This window comes from Rissa tridactyla, chromosome 12 (genome assembly GCF_028500815.1).
Source record: "Rissa tridactyla isolate bRisTri1 chromosome 12, bRisTri1.patW.cur.20221130, whole genome shotgun sequence".
Lineage (NCBI taxonomy): Eukaryota > Metazoa > Chordata > Aves > Charadriiformes > Laridae > Rissa > Rissa tridactyla.
The window spans coordinates 2,255,840-2,270,674 of NC_071477.1; the positions used below are offsets into that span (position 1 = coordinate 2,255,840).

A 14,835-nucleotide genomic window follows, 5' to 3' on the forward strand; every position below is an offset into this window, starting at 1 on the left:
ACATTACCTTGAAGCCTCCAACTTCCTGCCCAAGACTGGCAGACCCAATATTAATTGTAACACCCTTGCTTTCAACACTACAATAATACAAAATAGGGAAAACAGCTTTGATATGAACCAAGGGAAGGGAGGAAGAAGATCACCTTAGACCTCTTCCCCATTCTAGAGCCTGCCATCACATTTAGCAACAGGACTGCAACTGCAAGGAGGGAAAAATGGCAATGGAAGACACATTAATAAGACATATTCCCTATACCCAGCACATGTTACCCTCTAATCCCTTCATCTTCTACAGAGTAAGTCAGTTAGATCAGGAGGCTCAACAACAGCAAAATATGAAAAAGTGAAAGGAAAGAAAAACGTCATGCTGTCAAGATAAGAAGTACTGCAAGGCCTGGAGTAGGTTACCAGAAGACTCTTCCACTTTATTACAGAATTTGTTCTTCGGATCTGTAGTTACCTCAGCCAGAGACAGTTAAAAGTAAATAAATAAAAAGCAAAGCTGGTTTTGAGAAGGGACAAGATGATGTAGCTTCTTGTCCTGAATAATCCTCATGCCCCTTGATGAGGCCTGGTGCTATCACAAGTACAATCACACACAGTCCAGGTCCTGGCCCTAAGGAGACAGAAACGGGAAAAGAATAGCGACAGACAGATACTGAGATGCATGTTATAAGGGTTAAGGAGATCCTCCTAGAAGAGCTTCATTAATCATGACAGAAGGTCTGTAATATCTTCTTACACTTCAGCAACAAGAAAGAAAGAAAAAAAATAAAAATAGGGGGAGGGGAAGAATTGCAGAGAAATTCTGGGGAGACATTTTTTTTTTTTAATTCCCCTGAAAAACAGCTTCCCTCCATTCTTGTGTTGTGAGCCCTTAGTCCCAGCCTTTGCACTATTCCCCTACAATCTTCACAACACGACGAGGGGGAATATTCCCAGGTAGCTACGGGGGGTGGGTGGGTGGGAGAAGACATTGTACAAGGTGGGGTGCTGTGGCCTGAATTCCCCCCCTTCCTGGGACCTGGTGTTGTGACAACCCCCCCTTGAGGGCAGAGGAGGAATGAGAGGTGTTGGATGCCCCCCTCCAAGCCCCTGGAACAAGGGAAGGGGTTGGGGGGAGAAGAATATTCAGGCAGGCAGATATGGGGGGGAAGCATTTTGAGGGACTTCCTCCCCTTGAAATCCCCCCTCGCTTCCTCCTCTACAGGAAATAGGTGTCATGATTAATAACACCCCCTTGCACTTCAGCAACAGAGAAGGGGGAGGGGAAGGAGCATTTACACAGACAGCTAAGGCGGCATTATCAAGAGGGAATCCCCCCCATAACCTCCACCCCTGGGAAGGGAAGGGGAGCAGCCGGGGACGGCATGGGAGGCACGGCCGTTACCAAGGGGGTGGGCTCTGCCGCCCTCGGCCCCCCAGACGAAGGGAGCCCCTTTACACTCCAGCAACAAGGGCACGAAAAGCAGAGGGGACCGGCAGAGTCACGGACGGGCTCTGCCGGCGGATTCTGCGGGGAAGCTGCCCCCACACATGATAAAACACCCTCTCGTAAGCAGAGGCGAGGAGGGAAAATAAAGGGGAGGGAGCAGAGGCGCGGATACACACCGAGGGGGCATGATGAGGGGAGGCTCTCCCCCAGATGATCGATACCACCCTTTGCACTCCCGCTCCTGCCACAACGAGAAGGAGGAGAGAGGGAAAAGGGGGGAAAGCAGTGAGGGAAGGAGCAGCCGGAGCTGGGGAGTGGGGGGAGGGGAGGGCCCCTCTCCCTCAGAGCCCCCCACCCCTGCCCATGTTACCTGCTTTTGTGATCTCTGGGGCACTCAGTCCCATCTTGCTGCCGCTGCTGCTCTCTGTTTGGGCATTAGCATTGCCTCCTACTACTACTCCTCCAGGGCTAGGGCTAGGGCTGCTGCTGCTACTGCTGCTGCTCACAACATGGTTCCCCAGCAGCCCCCCAGCGGCCCTCAGGGGCTCCTGCGCCTTGTGGTGCTGGTGGTGGTGGCCGGAGGCCGCCAGCTGGGACTCCAGGGAGCCCACCAGGTCGCTCACCACCTTCTCATCCACCTCCGTGTTCAGGAAAACCTCATCCAGCAGATCCGAGCCCGCCGCCATCTTTTTTTTGGAGGGTTCCTGTGAGCTGCTCCCTCCTCCCCCCCCTCCCCTTCCACTCCTCCCGCCCTCCCCCCACCCCACACACACACTCGGCCCCGCCAGCTGCGCAGGCGCGGCCGCCCAGCCTCACATCACCGGCCGGAGAGGGATTCCGCCCGCCGCTCATTGGCCGCCGGCCGCCTATAAAAGGCAGGGCAAATGGCTGCGAGCGCTTAGTGGGAGCCGGGCGGCAGCGGCCCGCCGGCGGCGCGGCGGATGGGGGTGGCGGCGGCGGGGGGCGCGGGCGAGGCCGGGGCTGGGGCCCGGCGGGTGGAGCGGCGGGGGCGGCGGCTGCGGCTCTTTGTCTGCCCGGGCCCAAAATGGCTGCATGGCTCCCTGCGTCCGGGTCTCCGCCGCCGGCGCGAGTCTGAAGGGCGCCCCGCACCTGTGCCAGCTGCTGTAACTGATCCACCGGCGGGCGGGCGGGGGGGGGGGGAACCAGGCCCAGCCCCGGGCGCGGAGCAGCGCGCCGGGCCCCGCGCCGCCCTCGGCCGAGGGCTGCCCCGCAGCGCGGCCTCGCCCGGGGGGTCGCAGCCCCTTGGGCGGGAGGCGGCCCCGCCGGCCGGGCCGCGGGGGCGGCCGCTGCCGGGCGCGGTCTGGGCAGGCTTCCCTCCGCGGCCTGGGCGGCCTGACTCAGCACGCCGGGCCGGGCCGGCCCCGGGAGGGCGCGCCCGAGGCGGGGGGGGCGGCTGCGGCGTCAGGGCCGGGAAGGCGAAAAGGAAGAGGGGAGGGAGGTGAAAAAAGCGAGGGAGATCCCGATTTTGAACCGTCCACTGGCAGCTCGGAGCCCGCCGCGGCGGGGGCCCTGCCGCGATCCCCGCCCGTGTCACACCCCGCCGCCGTTAACCCTTGGGGGGAGCGGGGCCGGGAATGCCGGGGGGGGCGCGGGGGGCCCGGCCCGGCGCTGTCGCGGGTGGGCACGTCCCGCCGAGCGCCGGCCTTACAGTAGGGAGCCGCACTTTGACCCGCTTGTGCAACCGTCATAAAGGAAGTAAATATCGTTAAAGTAAAAATACAACCTGCCTTTTAATAAATGCTCTCTTTTGCCAGGCACTGTTTCCCCAGAAAACTGAGCTATTGGAACAATAATAGCTAAAAGATAAATCGTAGCATGTTGGTAAGTTTTAAGCTTAAAATAGCACCTCCTATTTCAGTATTATAAGCTTTGCCTTTAGGTATTGGGTGGAATTGGAGGCTGGAACCGCACTGCAGCAGGGCCGGCTGGGCACCTGCTGATGGCGATGCCCGGGATCCCCTGGCCCCATGAGAGCTGACGGAAGGTGGAGACTCGGAAGGACGAGAGCTACGAGTTACCTGCGAGAAGGGATTGCTTTAAATAGGTCAGAGACAAAGTATTTTCTACTTAGGGTTGCCCAAACATGGGTGTCAATGCTTCCTGCATCACGTATTTGTGGTGATCACTTCACTTGTCATACTGTAATGTGAATTAAATTGCTCTGCTGTCCAGTTTGTCAGGGGAGCGATGGGAGCAGCGCTGAAGTGCTGTCCCATGCCTTACCCTGTTCCCAAGTATGCCAAGGTGTCTTGTCTACAAGGGAGAAGCTGTTTGCCAAAAGCTGCAGGGGAAACATAAAAACCGATAGGTATTTGTTCTTAACATATAGGCCTCGAATAATAGGTGAGTAAATATCATTAAATCAAAAGTCTTAGAAATTCATAGCTTATGGTAAGGGATGTTACTGTTCCAGTTTCTCATGGCCTCTCACCTGCAGTAGAGTTTGACTGCTCAGTAAAAATTACCAGGCTGAGCCCTTCCTGAGGCTCTGATCACTTCACCAGGTGGCATCCCTAGAAGGGACTGCCTAGCTCCTCTGAGAAGTTTTACATTAATCTTTTGTTTTCAAATGTTTTGTTCTCTGCAGATTTTCTCAGTCATCATTTGAAACTCAAGGGAGAGAAAGGAAATGCCCTTTTCTATGACTTTTAACTTCCATTTTATCAATTTTTGCCAAATTACAAAGCTGCAAAGTAGCTGTAACTTTACAGCTGTCATTGTAGGTCATCTTGCCTGTTTCTTATGAGGGAGAAACGCTGCTTCAAGCGGGGTAGTCCTGACCAGTTTGCTGCTGCCACGGTTGAGCCCATAGCTAGTTTTAGCTATGGTGAAATTCTATAAGCAACATACCAAAGAACTAGCCAGCATAGGAGTCTGGTCACGTTCCCTAACCAGTGGAAGAGTTAATCTGTATCTGCTGCTCAAATGATTTATTAAGGGTAAAAAAACTCGACTTAAGCTAAACCAGCCCAAAGGTGCGGAGCAGCTGCAGGTCTGTCTTCCATGGCATCTGGGCCATGGGGACAGAGCAGTGATGGAGGAAGGGACAGTGATGTGAGAGATGGCTGAAATTACCAAATGGCAGCAGTAGTCAGCGTGAAGGGTCAGAGCAGCCTGTATTCTTCTACTGCTCACATCTGCTAGCTTGAATGTAGTTTACAGTTGCATACAAAACTAGAAATAAAAACCTAGAAATCTTCATGTCCTTGTTCTAACACTCTCTTTAGGGTACCATATGGCATATCTGCCATATTAGGTAAACAACTTCACAAAGTTACAAGAGATTCATTACAACTTGTGCATTACAAGTGTGTAGGATTCATTACTGAATAACTTATCTTTTCGTACTCTCTGCCTCTTGTTTGACATCGGAAATAACTTTCTGGACTGGATTCTTCAGGACTGGGATTCCAGCTCCTCTGTACTGTACTGCTCACCTTCTGTTTTAAATAGGACAAAAGAGCAACTTGCATAAGAATTCTAGTAATGGATTACTGGTAGTTATTGGTGTTGGTGTAGAAATAGTCAGACTCAATATACAGTGAATGCTATGTATTCACCCACCAGCAATCATATCTTGACCCACATCAAAATATCTTGAACATACAGGTACATATGGATGCTCTTTAGTGTCAAAGAGTAGAAGATAGCAGGAGCTATACAGGAAAAATGAAGGACTGTCAGTTCATTTAAGCTGCTCCTTTTAGTATATTATTATTAAAAATACTTATTTTTTCCCCTAGAACAAGCCTATGTAAATCACGGCACAGAGGCTGTGTCTCAAGATACAAGTGTTAATGCAATTCTCTTTCTGTTTGTTTTCTAAAAACATAGTTAGCCTAGAATTCATTACAGGAATGCCTGACAGAGGTGACAGCAGTATGGATTATGGTGAAAAGGGACGTACCAGAGAAACCTACTGACGGTTTGCAGGAAGGGGAGTTGCTTTTGGTTGTCTGTACGCAGCTCCTATGAGTCTCAACTGACCAATCAGAATACTGAAGTCCCATCAATAAATAGATGAAAAACTGATAGTGATAGTTTTGACTGGTGATTTTTTTTGCTCTCCTTTCCTGCCCCTTTCTCTGCTCCTTGCCCAGCCACCCATCATTTAAAATGCTGAAAGTAATACCTTGATTCCACAAGTTCAGTCACACAAGATGACAGAATCCACACAAATTTTGGGTTTATTCAGAAAGCTTCACTGTCCTCGTAGCCAGTATCCCACCTCACCTTTCTGCCTCGTACCCCATTTCCGAAGTCACAGGAACAGAGCCAGACACATTCTTTGTGCCTATGCCCCTATCTAAATCATTCAATAGCCCCATGGCACCTCTCTTTTAAAATAGGGGAGTTATTTAAAAAGAGGATTGTGTGTGTGCTGAATATATACATTTTAGCTCAACAGTAAGAAATATCAAATGAAATTAACAGGCCAAAAAGTTGGTAAAACTTTCAGCGTATGTACAATACGTAGGTCAAAATGCAGATTCTTGATGATTTGAATTGGAAGAATAATCACGTGTGCTAGCATTTCTGAAAGTCATCTTCGGATGACAAAAATGGCTAAATTATTTTCCCTAGTTCATAGCCTGCCAAATGCTCTTACCAAGCCTTATGGGATGATAGCATTCCTCAGAGCAACCTGCCTAATCTTAGTGACATTATAAAGAAAACAAACACAAAAGGCACCATACTGGAAAGCTAGTGTAGACAGAAGAGGTATGGAAACATCATCATTTAAAGAAAAAAATGAAAGAAATCTAGTAAGGGAGGTTTGTTTTGGTTATAATGAAATGAGATTGTATCTAAACATTTTATGGATTTGGAATGCAAGAAGTACGTAAGCAAGATTTTGCCAAGTTTTTCTTTTAATGACTTCTCTGTAATAACTGATTAAAATAGATCATGCTGTAGCTTCTTTACTGAGCTGCCTCAGACTTAATGAAAACACATCACGAAAGGCCATTATACAAGTTTTTTTGTGAATTCTCCAGCAGTCTAAAATAGTTAGGGATATGATTCCAGACTATAGGTTACTTTCTTACACTACCTAAAATAAATTCTCACCATCAGAAACAGAGTTCAAGGGCTTGCCCCTATGCCATTAATGAGCTTTTACTCATTTTTGACATTCCAAACAAATCCAATAACTCAATTAAATATGGGATGCGTTCCCACAGTTGACGGAAGAAACTAATACATGTTCTGAAGAAAGTCAGATGAATATTTTATCTCTCAAAATACAAGATGGGGAAAACTTCCAATCCAAAGGAAATGACACACCCAGATGGAGGGCCAAGTTTTTTATGTGGAGTTGTTCCTTGTCAATTTTGTCTGGATGGCGTTACTTGCAGTACTCTTCCATTACCACAGAAGTATAACATTGCCATCACTATTACTTGATTTCCTAGCTAGGACAGTAAACCCATCCATCTGTGTAAACTATTTATTAATGACCAGACAAAATGGCAGGCAACAAATAACAGCATCTTGTTTAGGAAAGATGGTTAGTTAGGGGAGCAGTAGACAATTTGTATATTCTTGTGTCGGAAAGTCAGATTGTTTTTATGAAACTATAAAACTTGTTTCCCTTAATTATTTTCAGCAGAGCAAAAGAGGGAGCTAGTTTTGCTGCTCTGTACAGTTTAGTGGCCCAGTAAGTTTGCTCATTCATTACTATTCCTTGACATGAAGCCATCCAAGTAGAATTGTATGACTTGGCAGCCTGAAGCCATCCCTCCTACACCCTCATCCCCAGCAAGAACCCATCAAGCCTAACATCCTCGCGATTTTAAAAACTATGTGAAGGTGAGTACTGGTTCATGTGTCGGTGTGATCATACAACATGCTAGCTCTTACCCCTGTATTATTGCCAGCATTTCCACTGACTCAAAGAGAAAAAAAAAAGTCTGTGCAGGCCAAGTTGCCACCTTCCTAAAGCTTTCCTGTCATTAAAAGAGATGCACACAAAACAGAACTCTTGCAGTTTGACTGCTTTTAGGTGTTCTAGATTCAAACTTTTTAAATTCTGAAGGATCATCTCTCCTACAGGAGCCACACCATCCTCTTTTATATCAGGGTGGAGTAGTGAGCCACCTGCATCACACAGAGACTGAATCACTAACCCTTGCCCTGTAAAGACCAGAGTGCGTTATTATCCCATTACAGCTCAAGATAGTTATTTGAAAAGTTATTCAGTACTGTGTCACTTTAGGCTTCCAGTTCATTCTCTTGCAGATGCAAGTATCAGTTTAGAAGAAAAGAAGATATGGGGTTTTTCTAACTTATAACCCCACCCTCAACTTTACTTGGGGTTCTTTCTGCTTCTTCAACAACAATTAAGATTCTTCAGACCAGTTTATGCTCTGAGTTATACTTGCACAAACCTTTTGCCTTTAAAATGTCTTACTAACAACTGTACATCCCAGATGGCCTTTAGAAGTTTGTCACAGGTGATGTCATGGGCAGAGTAAACGCTGAGGATGCTGCTGAGTAAAATGCAGAGTCCGAGACAAAGCTGTGAGGCTCTCTGGAAAAAATTAAGCATGTTAATATGAATTAAGTGAGCAAATTGAAGTGCCAAATCTCAAATGTTATTGAAGTTAATTTACAGAACAAAAATGTGGTTTAAAAGTGCACTAACTAATAAAACGCCTGTCACACATCAAGTAGTAGAGAAATGAGGTATGGAGTACAAATAACACAAAGGCTTTGGAACAGTAAATATCAGAATTTTCAGGTGTATGTGAGAAGTGTGTACACAAATACTACAACAGTAAGGGGAAGCACGAGTTAGAACTGACCAGCCAGAGAGAGACTGCTGTCTTACGTGAAGATTGATTTACAGTTTAGCTTCTAAAATGTGAAGGAGATTAAATGCCAGTTTATTGTCATACAAAAATAAATTAAATTCTGAAGCTGCACTTAAATCCTGTTGCTACAAATTACTTTACCATTCTTAGTACCTTTAACCTAAACAAGAATTAAAACCTATAAACTTCAAACTTCAAAGCCTGTTTAATCTTATTTTAAAAAGTAAGATAACAAACATAAAGGAAGAACACCCTAGCAGATAAAACAATGACTGATAATTCACATCCTCAAAGACATTTCTGAAACATGCCTTTTAAAACAAGTCCAAGAGCAATTCAAGCTATGAAAACTGCAGCAGATGTTATGCAGAGAAAGAGCAGCAGACTGCCGAGTCTAGGTAAAATGATACGTTACCTAGCTAAACAGAAAGAAGCAGTATCTACTAGTCGTTTGTAAAACAGGTGAGGAGAGGGAGAGTCATTTCTTTGGCTCAAGAACAGAGTCCGCTGTAGAGAATTAATGCAAATGAGGTGTCTCAACTAAAACATCTAATAAAGGAGCTCTTTCCTCTGTTTTCTCAGCCCAATGATGTATGTTGTCCTATGATTTGATTTGCACCACAGAGAACTGGGCAGCAGGGTCTTGGTTCAACCCCATTCAAGCCTCAGTGCCAATGAAATAGTGCTCAATACTGATAGCTGGAATGTGTTCAATAATTTGTAGAGAAAGAAGGAAGTACAGAGAGACAAGGAGGAGCTCTTACCATGCCTGGTAAGATTATGGAGCAGATCCTCCTGGAAGCACTGCTGAGGCAGAAGAATAATGAAGAGGTGATTGGGTACAATCAACATGGCTTCACCAAGGGCAAATCGTGCCTGACAAACCTAGTGGCCTTCTATGAGAAGGTCACAACATCAATAGACAAGGGGAGAGCAACTGACGTCATTTACCTGGACCTGAGCAAAGCCTTTGACACTGTCCCGCATGACATCCTGGTCTCCAGGCTGATAAAATATGGCTTTGATGGATGGACAATTCAGTGGGTAAAGACCTGGCTTGACGGCCGCACCCAAAGAGTGGCTGACAATGGGTCCATGTCCAAGTGGAGGCCAGTGACAAGTGGAGTCCCTCAAGGATCAGTACTGGGACCAGTCTTGTTTAACATCTTCGCCAGTGACATGGACAGTGGCATAGAGTGCACCCTCAGCAAGTTTGCCGACAACACCGAGCTGTGTGGGGCAGCTGACACACTGGAGGGAAGAGATGCCAACCTCATGAAGTTCAACAAGGCCAAGTGCAAGGTCCTCCATCTGGGTCGGGGCAATCCCTAGCACCGATATAGGCTGGGCAGTGACTGGCTTGAGAGCAGCCCTGAAGAAAAGGACTTGGGGGTGCTGGTGGACGAGAGGCTCAACATGAGCCGACAGTGTGCACTGGCAGCCCAGAAAGCCAATCGTATCCTGGGCTGCATCAGGAGAAGCGTGGCCAGCAGGTCGAGGGAGGTGATTCTCCCCCTCTACTCCACTCTCGTGAGACCCCACCTGGAGTACTGTGTCCAATTCTGGAGCCCCTACTACAAGAGAGAGATGGATGTGCTGGAGCGTATCCAGAGAAGGGCCCCGAGGATGATCAGAGGGCTGGAGCACCTCTCCTATGAGGACAGGCTGAGAGAGTTGGGGTTGTTTGGTCTGGAGAAAAGGCGGCTCTGAGGAGACCTTATAGTGGCCTACCAGTATCTTAAGGGGGCCTACAAGAAAGCTGGGGAGGAACTTTTTAGGATGTCGGGTAATGGTAGAACTAGAGGGAATGGACTAAAACTAGAGATGGGTCGATTCAGGCTGGACGTTAGGAAGAAGTTCTTCACCATGAGGGTGGTGAGACACTGGCACAGGTTGCCCAGAGAGGTGGTGGAAGCCCCATCCCTGGAAGTTTTTAAGGCCAGGCTGGATGGGGCTCTGAGCAACCTGATCTAGTGGGAGGTGTCCCTGCCCATGGCAGGGGGGTTGAAACTGGATGATCTTTAAGGTCCCTTCCAACCCTAACAATTCTATGATTCTAAAGAAACACTGCTATGGAGCCTTCTGGAATTTTAGCCAAACCCAATTAGTAAAGATAGATTTCTGCACAGGGAATGGTGAAATTTGCTAGTCTGCAAGATCTAGGAGTCTGAAGTATGCAGTGAATACAACTTGTACTCTCCAAAACATGATTTTGTTCTGAAACGATTGTACACAGAGCAATGTATCAGGCTGTACTCCCATCTGCTCCTTAGTTCTCCACTGAGACTACTGTCAAGTGTACCAAGTAGGTCAGTTGTGATAGTCTAGTTGTAACTTGGACTCTTTTCAGCCTAGAAGTGGATTTAGATCATTGGTTATCACTGCAGCTCTTGAACCTCTTGGAAAGTTGGGCATGAAGCTAAATACACAGATCTTACTCTCCCAGTTAGTGCATAAACCTGAAACCCTACAAAATCTTTATTTGCAGACTAATCCTTTGCAGCATTTCATCCCTCAAAGACTTTTTTTTGCCTCCTTTCTCCGTTTATTATCTCTCATTCTCCTTTCAGCACGGCCTCCACTCCGCCTTTTGCTTACTTCATGCCTGAAAAAATTTTATGAAATCCTACTTTCATCCCATCCCCTCACATCAGTGCATCTGTGAGAAGGATACACAGAGGCTTGCCGTTCACTTCAGCACAACACTACTCAAGAAAAAGCAGCCTATGCAGCAAAAAAAAAAACAGTCAGAGATTTTTCCTAAAGGAACTTGGTATTTTAGGCTATGTTCAGTGCTCCCCACTGTCCTAGATAGACAACTATCTCTCTTTATGCCCTAATTATTTCTAAACTTAGGTCTGAATCCTCTTACTTATTTGAATGGGAGATAGATGCCTAAACACCTTTTTTAGAATCTAGGTCTGGCTTGTAAGACTTCATCCTTCAACTTTTGTGACGAAACTGCAAACTTCAGCTTTGTCAACCTTTTTTGTATCACATACATTATCCATTTACCTGTCTTCATGAAAGGATCTCTTATCTCCACCTTCCACACCTGTGAATAAACCACCACCTAGTTAGCCAGGATAACTTCATCTTGCCATTTGTGATTTAGAAAGCCTCTGTATAAAAGGCATGTGCACTTTTCTAACTGCTCCATTCCCCCAGACTTCAACGATGAAATGAATTGCAACAGCAGACAAGATTTTGGGTTGTGTTCTTGGTCTTATGTCTAGTACTTAGTGTGGGTTCTTAGTCTCATTTTCACAGCTTGTAAAGTAGACACGGTAGTGTAGTGATGTGAGCATGAAAAAAGTCTGGAATCACAGTTTGAGTTCATTCTAATAAAAGATGTTATGCATGTCCAAGATCTTTCAGTTTTACAAAAATAAGTAAATGTATGTTCCCTCCTCACTCTGTTGCATCAAAAATGTCCCAATGACTTCTAACCTCTCTAGGTTCAAGTAATCAAACACAACTTTTGTAAGTAGGTCCTGTGGATTCATGAGGTACAAAGAGCAAGGACTGGGCAGGTCAGAAGGGCACTGTTGTCTTATCCCATAAATTTAAGTGGATATATTGAACCTATCTTAAAAAAACTAAGAGTTTAGGCTTTGAATGCCCACATGGCAATTTGAGTCTTCCACACGGAAGTGCTACACAAACAGAAAAATTCTCCAGTATTTTTTTGTAATTTTACCATTGGATTTTCACAAATACGAAAAAGAAATTATCATTTTGTGTTATAGCAAAGAACTGTCTTTCCCTGTAGAAAATGATTGATTTATCAGGAAAAAGAGTAAACTGACTACAGTATGAAAAATGGTATTGAATGCATACATGGAACAAGCAAATAAAGATATACTCTTTTAATGTGAGTGTATTTATAATAAAGCTGGTTAAAAAGTATCGATTAAGCGCCTGTTAAATCTCATAGGTAATTCAAAATGTTACTTTTTAAATCCCTATAGGTAAAGCTTAATCTCAGATACTGACACCATATTTTATAATGACTGTGTATCTGTACAAAATAAGTACTTTGTTTTCATCCAAACTCAGGCAAAAATTTCATCCTCTTACATTTATATTTCATACAGTTATAGCATTCAAATAACAAGCAATGCCCAAATCGTGGTCTTACTTTGACACTCACAAACTCTGGGGGTCTGGATAAGAAGTTTAAACTCTCTGCCATCGCATCCTTATTGGTAAAATATATTTTGTCTTGGCTGTGCAACACACTTGGACTGCTGAGAAATGCAATGGAATAATGCAGATTTATGCCAGTTCCAATAAGTACACAGTTGAGGTACTAATTAAGAAAGCCAATCCCACACAAGCCTAAAACTACGACATTTTATAAAATATTTCATTTAAATCCAGGAGTTAAACTGACTTTAAATTTGATATATGGGGGTGGAATGAAAGATGTCAAAATTGAAATGTCTGAGGCATAGACTCAAGACTGAGAAAAAGAGAAAAAGAGAAAGGGGAGAGAGGACAGTATTATATGTGTTAAAATCTCTCTAGTTCTGGAATAAAAAAGAAAACAACACCTATTGTTTTGAGGGAATTTCTTTCAGAAGAGATACCCCTTTTCCTGAGATATAAGACAAACTAATGTAATGAAGCACTATTTGTAACATACATCATTGTAACTTTTTCTTAGACTGTAGGAAATGGAGAAACTAATTGTATAAAGCACATGTTATCTAAATAAAAGTTACTGAATTTTCAATTTTTTTCTGCTTATTCATGTTTCTTTTTTTTTAATTTCCTTATTTCTTTTTCCTTCCCTCCCTCTTCCTTTTATTTTAGTTTCCTTCAGTTGGCTTTACATATTTTTTTTAATTTTTCTACTTCCTCTGCTTTTCTTTATTTAGAATAAAAACACATAGATGGATTTTTTTTTCCCCTTCTCATCTTTCCTGCGTCTTATTAGTTCTTCCATCTTTTTCTATTCCCTCCTTCATTCCTGGGCTCTTTTCTACTACTCATTCTCTGCACCACTATGGAATCACGTTCTGTACTTGGTGACCTTACCCTCCTTCCCTCCAGCTACCACATTTTTCTTTGAAACTACTGGTATGTTTCTAACTTTTCTTCCTCCAGGGCTCACATGTTTCTCTCCCTTCCTTTGTATCATTTATTTGGCTTGCCACACCCAAATTCAAATCTGTTCCACTTTCACCTCCATTTTCCATGCTAGTCTCTCTTCTCTGCTCTTCCCTCTGCCTTTCGAGACCCTAGTCTTCCCTGTGCCACCTCTGGTATTTTTTCCCCCATCCAACTCCTAGAATTTCAATTCAACCACTGCTACCATTAGCTGCCATTTTCCTCAGCAGCTGCACATGTCTCACTAATTCCTACTGCCACCGACTGCAAACATATCCTGCTGTCCCCAGGTGCAAGAGGTGACGATTTAGCAGCCAGTGCCTGGCTCACTTCTTACGACAGTTGGAACTTGTTACAGACATCTTTCCAACAGCTGCCCTCTGCCATTAACTCTGCCAGATGTCACTTCAGCTCACATTGCCATGGACACAGCCATCAACCACCACATAAGTGCTCTCTCACCATCATTCTCTTCTAAGTGCTATGAAATGTCTTTAGATATATCCATGGTGAGCACACCAAATGCCACTAGTAGCACTCCAACTGCCATGGGAGTCGTCTTAGCTCTGGCAACATAGGATTTCCTGTAAATGAACTAGCTATGTAGTGACATACTCTGACTGTACCCTACCTCCAGTCTCCAAAGACCACGGTGACCAGTGGTCCAAAATGCTGCTCTGTGAAAGCTGTGTCAGCTGGTATCATGAGGTGCAACTCTGCTAAGTTTTTTCCTAGTACCACAACAAACTGCAATCGGCTTCCTCATATGAAGTCAAATATTCCCTCTTCATATGAGGGATGGCCAGGATCGCACACTTGCCATGGATTAACACAGCAAAAGATGCTCTTTCATTCCCCCTTTCAACACTTAATGGATGAAGAACTGTATTTTTTAACAAAGTAAATAACACTAATAGGGCAGTTAAAATGTGAGGTGTCATATTTCTTCTTGCTGATCACTTGTTATCTCTGACTGTTGTCAAACAAAATATATTGAGGAAATTCATTACAATAAGAGGATCTCCCAGAGGCAGGCGGAGTTATGGCTATGATGATTGTAACTAAAATTCCTTATATATGCATATCTGTCCTTACCAATGTAGAGTTTATGCCACTCCGGTGTATTCTTCTTTTTCCACATTGCTTTAATTAGTTTTCTTGCGGGACCCATGCTGCTGTATGGGTACGTGATCATCCCTTTATCTTTCCTGGTATTTAAAAAAAAGGGAAAGGATAAAACAATCATAATATGTTTTACTGAATACAGAACAAAATACTGGAACTAGAGGTGCTCATGATTCAGTGACATTTTGATGTGCACAAAAAAAATAAATTAGTTGGACTGAAAAACCTGGAGGACCATCTACCATTTCTAGAAAATATTTTAAGAGTGGACATAAGGAATATCAAGTTAAACATATTGTGGAGCTGGAGAACATAAACAAAAAG

The 14,835-nt window shown here is 44.7% G+C and overlaps 1 protein-coding gene and 1 long non-coding RNA gene across 3 annotated transcripts in view; one reads left to right on the plus strand and one right to left on the minus strand.

Moving 5' to 3' along the window:
• TAF4 (TATA-box binding protein associated factor 4) overlaps positions 1-2,151 on the minus strand; it is a 40,559-nt gene extending 38,408 nt beyond the window's left edge. For both annotated transcript variants that reach the window (XR_008469007.1, XM_054218411.1), the window contains exon 1: positions 1,806-2,151. Coding sequence is in view for 1 of the 2 variants with exons in the window: in XM_054218411.1 (XP_054074386.1) it covers positions 1,806-2,121 (316 nt within the window). In the remaining variant the exon portion in view is untranslated. The remainder of the gene's footprint in view (positions 1-1,805) is intronic.
• A 272-nt stretch (positions 2,152-2,423) lies between these two features.
• Positions 2,424-5,488, plus strand: LOC128916809 (uncharacterized). The gene is made up of 2 exons (XR_008469054.1): positions 2,424-2,559; positions 3,336-5,488. It is a non-coding gene; the product is annotated as an uncharacterized LOC128916809 (long non-coding RNA).
• The last annotated feature ends 9,347 nt before the right edge of the window (positions 5,489-14,835 follow it).